At 52.7% G+C, this 7,534-nt stretch overlaps 4 protein-coding genes across 4 annotated transcripts; 3 read left to right on the forward strand and 1 right to left on the reverse strand.

Annotated features, from left to right (window-relative positions):
- Nucleotides 1-323: 323 nt before the first annotated feature.
- Nucleotides 324-785, forward strand: HD553DRAFT_266775 (uncharacterized protein; the record flags this gene model as incomplete). Its single annotated transcript, XM_046177501.1, has 3 exons — nucleotides 324-508; nucleotides 591-625; nucleotides 715-785. The coding sequence occupies 3 exons, from the start codon at nucleotides 324-326 to the stop codon at nucleotides 783-785; spliced, it is 291 nt and encodes a 96-aa protein (XP_046040203.1).
- A 760-nt stretch (nucleotides 786-1,545) lies between these two features.
- On the forward strand, nucleotides 1,546-4,657 carry HD553DRAFT_9067 (putative WD repeat protein). The gene is made up of 7 exons (XM_046184579.1): nucleotides 1,546-1,620; nucleotides 1,688-1,794; nucleotides 1,857-1,951; nucleotides 2,020-2,119; nucleotides 2,177-2,323; nucleotides 2,394-2,529; nucleotides 2,601-4,657. The coding sequence occupies exons 1-7, from the start codon at nucleotides 1,597-1,599 to the stop codon at nucleotides 4,536-4,538; spliced, it is 2,547 nt and encodes an 848-aa protein (XP_046040204.1). The 5' UTR covers nucleotides 1,546-1,596; the 3' UTR covers nucleotides 4,539-4,657.
- On the reverse strand, nucleotides 4,619-5,597 carry HD553DRAFT_9071 (uncharacterized protein). Its single transcript, XM_046184581.1, has 2 exons — nucleotides 5,044-5,597; nucleotides 4,619-4,980 (listed from the first exon to the last, which is right to left on the reverse strand). Exons 1-2 carry the CDS (start codon nucleotides 5,543-5,545, stop codon nucleotides 4,700-4,702), a joined length of 783 nt encoding a protein of 260 aa, XP_046040205.1. The 5' UTR covers nucleotides 5,546-5,597; the 3' UTR covers nucleotides 4,619-4,699.
- A 216-nt stretch (nucleotides 5,598-5,813) lies between these two features.
- Nucleotides 5,814-6,781, forward strand: HD553DRAFT_302762 (uncharacterized protein). Its single transcript, XM_046178791.1, has 5 exons — nucleotides 5,814-6,016; nucleotides 6,080-6,178; nucleotides 6,279-6,336; nucleotides 6,411-6,423; nucleotides 6,500-6,781. Exons 1-5 carry the CDS (start codon nucleotides 5,978-5,980, stop codon nucleotides 6,576-6,578), a joined length of 288 nt encoding a protein of 95 aa, XP_046040206.1. The 5' UTR covers nucleotides 5,814-5,977; the 3' UTR covers nucleotides 6,579-6,781.
- The last annotated feature ends 753 nt before the right edge of the window (nucleotides 6,782-7,534 follow it).

Genomic DNA, 7,534 nt, shown 5'->3' on the forward strand with positions numbered 1-7,534 from the left:
TCTGAGATCTAGAGTTGATGTGAAGAGTGAGAATGTGAGGTGTCGGCAGGCATGCCCGGTAGCCAGTAGTAGTGTATGGACGTATGGATTGATGATGATGCACGAGTCCGGGCGATGGGCCACCTCCTCCTAGCGCGCGGTGAGTATGACATCAGGTCGGGGGGCCAACCTCGACCTCCACGAAGCTACATACACATTTCCTCCAAAACACCCCTCATCTCGTTCCTTTCCTTTGTTCAGCAGCCCTGTTTGTTCATCCGAGCTTGGAACCGCACCGTACATTCTCATCCGTCATCCTGGCAGCCGAGAGATAAGTCGAAACGATGGTAGGTCTACGACCGGTATCGATAGCACCTCACAAGCTAAATCGTATTGTATACACCTCTTCTTATACTCAGTCCGCCCTCTTCAACTTTCAATCGCTCCTGCTCGTATGGCTGCTCTTGATCTGTACCTGTACCTACGTTCGAGGAACCGCTCCGGGGTTGGTAGATAGGAACAAGGAAGGGTGAGTTGGGCGTAGATACGCTACATCCGATCGCTTCTTGCAGGACGTTATAGCTGATTACGCATTTGCCGGTCAATTCCAGGTTCTTGGGGATCTTCTTCAAGTGTTCTCGGATAGGTCAGCACGCCTGTCCTGCTTACGTTGTGTCCATCAGAGAGAAAGCTGAAATATACTCTGCTTGCTTGGGCAATACCGTTGTTGCACAGGGGAACGACTCTCGCCATACGTCAGCCTTGCATGCATAGCCATGGCCGTCAAGATCTTGATCGCAACATGATCTTTCCTTCCCCCTCGGCTTTCTCTGGCTTTTCGGATGACCTTCCCAACTTCTCTCCCACCTCTTTCCAACACTTAACGAACATGTACATGATGATATTCCCCGGAGATGGAAGGAACGGTCTTCCCCGTCAACTCGGATAAGAACGCATTCTCTATATACCTCAGCGTGAAAGGCTTCGAAGGCCCACATCAGTCCTCTTGATTTTGAGGAAGAGATACAGGCTGGTGGTGAGATGGAGCACCTTGAACCTGGTCCTTCCCAAGGACGTAATCGCGGGGTCCATGGGCGGTATAGCCGACTAGGTTGAAGCAGGAGTCAAAGACAGGGTTCAGTGTCAAGGCCGAAGTTGGTCTACTGGGAGAGTCACATGTGACTTGTTTCCCAAAGATATTGCCTTGCGGCGATGAAGGGGACCGAGTGGTCCCATTGGGGCGTCTAGTCAAACGGCACCTTTGTTCGTGAAAGAACACCTTCTACTCCTCGATCACGGAGCGATCCCAGTGTCAGACCGTCATAATCTAGCAGATGGCGCCTGGATCGTCTCACACACTCTGCACTTCTGACCATCTTAACTAAGCTTCGAACTTTGAGCTTGAGCACCTACGCACTTCACTACGGCGGAACATCGTTTGCCCAGGGCCGGCGCGGTCATGGGTATTTCCGTGTCACGTGACTGATTCTCAGAAAGTCGCCGCTCGGCCCAAGAAGTTGAATCGCTCATCTTACATGTCGAATGTGTTCATGTTCTTTTGCTTGACCTTGTTCATATCGATAGCTTGAAGCCTCAGTATCAATCTCGTTGTGGAAGATGAAGGCAAACTTCAAGTTCCAGGTGAGCAAGCTAGTCCGAGGTGGCCCGAACGAGTGATAGCTCATACTATCACTGGCTGTCGATGCAGAACCTCTGCGGGACCGTCTATCGTCAGGGAAACGTCGTCTTTACGCCAGATGGCAACTCGATATTGAGTCCTGTAGGGAACAGGGTATCGGTCTTTGATCTCGTCGGGTAAGTAGCGGACGGCACGTGTTACGAAGTGGTCTCGCAGCTAACGGTCGTCACTTGAATAGCAACAAGTCCCGGACGTTGCCATTTGAGAACCGGAAAAACATCCTCTCCATCGCCTTGTCCCCTGATGGCAATGTTCTGATGTCAATCGACGAAGGTCAGCAGCTCAATCTCTGCGTCAAACTAGAACAAGCATAGCTGAAGCCCCGTGATTGCTTGGTGTAGATGGACAAGCTCTACTGGTACACTTCCGAAAGGGGACGGTCCTGCACCATATCAACTTCAAGGCTCCCGTACATGACGCCAAGTTCAGCCCGGACGGAAAGTGAGTGCAGATCGCAATTTTGGCCACGACGCACTTCTGACGCATTACATTTCGTAGGTATATCGCCATCACGCACGGCAACCAGATCCATGTCTGGCTCACCCCCTCTCATCTAGTTCGAGAGTTCGCTCCGTTTGTGCTACATCGCAAATACACTGGCCACTCGGACGATGTGACGCATATCACCTGGTCGAAGAGTTCACGGTGAGTATACCGGTGGAAGGAATAAAGCTATGAGAGGAGACTTGTGCTAATTTCAGACGGCACGGAACAGGTACTTCATCACCGCTTCAAGGGACATGACGGCGAGATTATACACGCTGCACCCGCTCGAAGGATACAAGCCGAAAACTTTTGCTGGACATCGGGACGCATTGGTCGGAGCGTTCTTCAGCGAGGACGAGAAGAGTGTGAGTGCTCTGCGAGGCCCGTATATAATTGCATAATTGCCTTGAGCTGAGCCGTCGTTTTCGTGGGCCAGATCTTTACCGTGTCCCGTGACGGTACCGCATTCACATGGCAAGCCAAGAAAAAGACAGAAGAGGATGAAGATGAGGACGAGATGGAGGTCGACATCCTGGACGCACCAGACGGTATTGCGTCGACCTCGGCTGCGGCTGCCGATGCCGTCGTCGCTTACACACGATGGGGGATCGCCAAACGGGACTACTTCAGCCAGACCGGCGCTCAGGTCGTCTGCACTACTTTCCATCAACGTGCTTCCATGCTTGTCGTCGGGTTTTCGAGCGGAGTGTTTGGACTGTGGGAGATGCCAAGCTTTACCAACATCCACACGCTGTCGATCTCGCAAGAAAAGATTGCGGCCGTCGCCATCAACCCCACAGGAGAATGGCTGGCTTTCGGAGCGCAGCTTTTGGGACAATTGCTCGTCTGGGAGTGGCAGTCGGAGAGCTACGTGCTCAAACAGCAGGGCCATTACTTTGACATGAACACGCTATCGTTCAGCCAGGACGGCCAGAACGTGGCTACAGGAGGCGAAGATGGCAAAGTCAAGGTCTGGAACGCAAGAAGCGGGTTCTGCTTTGTCACCTTTGGTGAACATTCGGCGAGCGTATCAGGAGTGGAATTCGCCAAGCAGGGACAGGTCCTGTTCACCGCCTCGCTAGACGGAACGGTACGGGCGTACGATCTCGTACGGTATCGAAATTTCCGGACGTTCACATCTCCTACGCCGGTACAATTCTCGAGCTTGGCCGTCGACCCAAGTGGAGAGGTCGTCTGTGCCGGATCTCAGGACAGCTTCGAGATCTTCATGTGGTCAGTGCAAACGGGGAAATTGCTCGATGTCTTGACCGGTCATACGGCTCCGATCGGCTCGCTAGCCTTTTCGCCATCAGGAGCACAGCTCGCTTCGGCTTCGTGGGACAGCACTGTCAGGACCTGGAGCGTATTCGGTCGTTCGCGTGCGACCGAGCCGTTCCAATTGAGCTCAGAGGTGTTGTCAGTGGCTTACCGACCGGATGGCAAAGAGCTAGCCTGTTCCACGCTAGATGGCCAGATCACATTTTTCGACGTCACTGAGAGCAAGCAAACCAGCGTCATCGAGGGACGGAAAGACGTATCGGGAGGAAGGATGCAGGACGACCGGATGACAGCTGCCAACAATGCTTCTAGCAAGTATTTCAACAGTCTGGCGTATACTGCGGACGGGAGCTGCATCATCGCTGGAGGTAGCAGCAAGTACGTATTGATATATGACGTACGCGACGGCGTCATGGTCAAGAAATTCCAAATCTCGGAAAACCTATCGCTAGACGGAACACAGGAGTTCCTAGACAGCCGGAAGATGACCGAGGCAGGGCCAGTTGACACCCTCGACCTGCGGGGCGATGAGGAAGACCTGAACGACCGAATGGACATTACGCTACCGGGAGCGCAGCGGGGCGATCTGTCGAAACGTAAATACCGAAGAGCAGCCAGGACGATGTGCGTCAAGTTTTCACCGACCGGTCGATCATGGGCGGCGGCGTCTACCGAGGGACTGCTCCTCTACGGACTGGATGATACGACCACCTTTGATCCTTACGACCTGGACATCGATATCACGCCCGAGTCGCTGCTGGAAACTATCGAGGAAGGGGACCACCTTCTCGCTTTGATCATGGCTTTCCGACTCAACGAACAGCCACTCATCCTCCGAGCATACGAATCGATCCCTGCCAGCGACATCCGGTTGATAGCCAGGCAGGTCCCGGAAGTTTACCTCTTGACGCTCTTGCGTTTCATCGCCTCGCATATGGAAACTTCACCGCACGTCGAGTTCGACTTGTCGTGGTCGCAAGCCTTGATGACGGCACACGGGCGATACCTCGGGTCTCGGTCGGGCGAGTTTGCCAGCGTGTTCCGGTCGCTGCAGCGGAGCGTGACCGAGTTTGAGCAGAGCATCACCCGGTTGTAAGTCCATCTGGGTCGCCCTCTCGAATGGGTATAAGCTGATAATCGTTACAAATTTGCCGAACCCGACAGATGCAACGACAACAACTATGCTCTGAGCTACGTCATCTCGCATGCCACGAAGCCCGACCCGAACCTCGATATTACGGCCGATGTGGTCGATGTTTAATCGACCTTGATCTTGGACCCTTCAGACGATTTTGTTGGTGAGGGCTGTCTGGCGACATCGAGGAGCACCTTCATGATCCACACAAAGCAGCCGAGTACGACGCAGAACGTGATGGATTCAACGAGCGCTTGGTGCGAGGGAATAGCGGCGGGAAGAAGGATACTTGCGGATGTTGACTCGTTGTGTGAATGGCCGGTAGGGTCGATGTTGTATAGATACGAACCGGATAGATGCCGTCGGATATCTGGATCCAGCACATTCCGATCGATGACAGAGCCTGACGTGAACGCCAACTAATGAGACTGGGAGCGTGACTATATGGTGTCAATCTTCGACTTACCTAGCGATTCGCTTTCCTCTGAGCAGCTCCATACCGCTCGCACATCCACATCGGCATCCAGCCCAGTCTGTCTCGAATCGACCGTCGACATCCGAACCTCACGGTACCTGCTCTCGTCCGGCTGTTGATACCGAGCGTGTGCCGGGATGACATGCTGAAGCTGATCTGACGAGGACCATTCGAGCTGGACATGAAGCTTGTTCTCCACCGCAGACTCGTCCGTCTCGTTTGACGATCTGAAGCCGTATTTGACAGGTCTTTCGAGATCGGGGCTGACCGGAGAAAGGTTCCACGAGACCACCTCATTCGGTCGTCCTATGGTCGATCCTGTAGGCTGCCATAGATCCTCAAGCTCGTATGGATCAAAGAAGATCTTGTCGTTTGTCCGTACGAACAGATGAAGGTCGCAACCCTTTGACCGGGAACCTGATACGTCGACCTGGATCTTTGGGTGGATAGAGTGAGGGCGAACGAAGCCGGCTGCGATGTTCGTGAGAGACATGGTCGCCGTGTAGTTGATCCACACGGTTGTGGATGAAGTCGATATATGGTCAATTATCAACATGCGGTTTAGCTGAACGGTAATTAGGGTAAGCAATCACCGACATCAAGAGATCAGTAACCAGAGAGCCGAGGATACCAAGGTCAGATATCGATGTCAGGTTGACCGACATGTTGTTGCTGTTTACGTCATGCTTAGGCACAGATCTACAGATCCACTCACAGCGGCTCGCTTGGAAGCAAAACCATAATTTCTCTTGCCGCCGGCACGCGGAACGTAAACCGAAAGAACGGCTGGGCGAAAGTCGAGGGCGAGAAACTGGGGGAAACTTATATAACCCTCCGATCTCCCATCTACCCACCGACAAAGTCACAGCCCTCTCATAGAACGAGACACTTTTGAGGCATTCTACCAAACCCGATATCCTTCAATATGGTCTACACTATCATCGTCCACATGCAGGCCAAGCCCGTAAGCCTATAGCCCAGCCATGCGAAGTCGATCGATCTGACTTACCCCCTACTTGTTCTCCAGGACTGCGTCGAGAAGCTCAAGAACAAGTTGATCGAGGCTTCTCAGGTCTACCGAAAGGACAAGGAGACCATCGACTGGCACGTCATGCAGGATCCCAAGGTCCGTCTCGTCTCGTCGCCACACCGGAATGCATACAAGAACGATCGAAGCTGATCGAATGACCGGGGCTCTCATCTATACATTCGGGTGTGATCTTTAGGATGAGACCAAGTTCGGAATCGTCGAGCGATACGAGCAAGAATCTTCTCAGAAGTACCGTAAGTCCATTTCGATGTACGTCTCTCATCCTTGTGGATTGATATACTGATTTCATTTTCACATACCCTTATAGACCTGGAGAACCCGTACGTCTGACCTGCTGACCAAGCCGAGCAACAAGCTGACGCCGAACCCGATCGATCATGCGATTCGCCACTATAGGTACTGGAAGACCTTTGACCCTTATGTCATCCCCCTGTTGGCCAAGCCCATGGACCTCTCGCGGTTCGAGGAGATGTAAATCGATTTCCGCTCAAAATTGAGAAAACGGTGGGCGTCTTCGGGAAGAAATAGAAGGTAGGAGAAAAGTTGAGGATAGCGAGGCAGATAGATCGAAATACGCAGCAGTATGATAGGAGTTGTGGCATCGACATTACAACACATGTAGCATAGACATAGGCGTTTCGGCATGAATCGCAGTGATCAGCATCAACATTGCGGCGATGGTTCTGTCCATCGTCGAGGAACGGTCTGGCAAGCAAGGAGACCGAGTCGGTATTCAGCAACGCCCGTTCCAGAGCCCCGTCGTATGGTATGGGACATCGTAAGGATGAGTCCAACGTCAGGGACTGACGAGGCTAGCGTCTGCGAGAATCTATTCCTCCAGCACGACAGAATGGTCGGCTCTCGTTCAAGCAAATTAGTGAAGTCTAAACATATAGCTCGTGGCTGTAATCAGTCCAACGCTAGGATCGAGAGCTCAATGACCTTGATATAGCCGGAGAGGACCATCTGCTGACAACGTTTGAGCTTAATGAGGGAGTGACACGGAGCTCGAGGTGTAGCATATGCAGCGTAGCTACGGCCTATCAACTGCAGCCCGTCTAGAACCTCTTCCTCAAAGAGGATTGGTAGTCGTTCAGATCGCTACTGAGACCGTAGCAAGCTATTCTCTTTCTTGTTGAGCATGCATGGATCACATGCCGCTTGATCTGGTCCCGAAAGCGCCGGTCAACATTGCCTCCCTCACGCCGGTGGAGTCGATGGAGCATCTGGGGGATCTGTCGGGAGACTATAGGGTGCGTTTACAACTTCTACGATCCGGTAAAAGCGGCAGATTTGAGCCTGATCATGCGTGCGTTTACAAATCCTTAAGGGATGGGAGGATTTAGGCCGAGTACAGATTGTGTGGACCGCGATGGATTTGAACGGCAGTCAGGAGCAGGGTCTTTTGAGCTTTCGGGACTGTGAAATGAT

This window comes from Filobasidium floriforme, assembly GCF_021052385.1.
Source record: "Filobasidium floriforme strain CBS 6241 chromosome Unknown HD553scaffold_1, whole genome shotgun sequence".
In the NCBI taxonomy this organism is placed as follows: Eukaryota; Fungi; Basidiomycota; class Tremellomycetes; order Filobasidiales; family Filobasidiaceae; genus Filobasidium; species Filobasidium floriforme.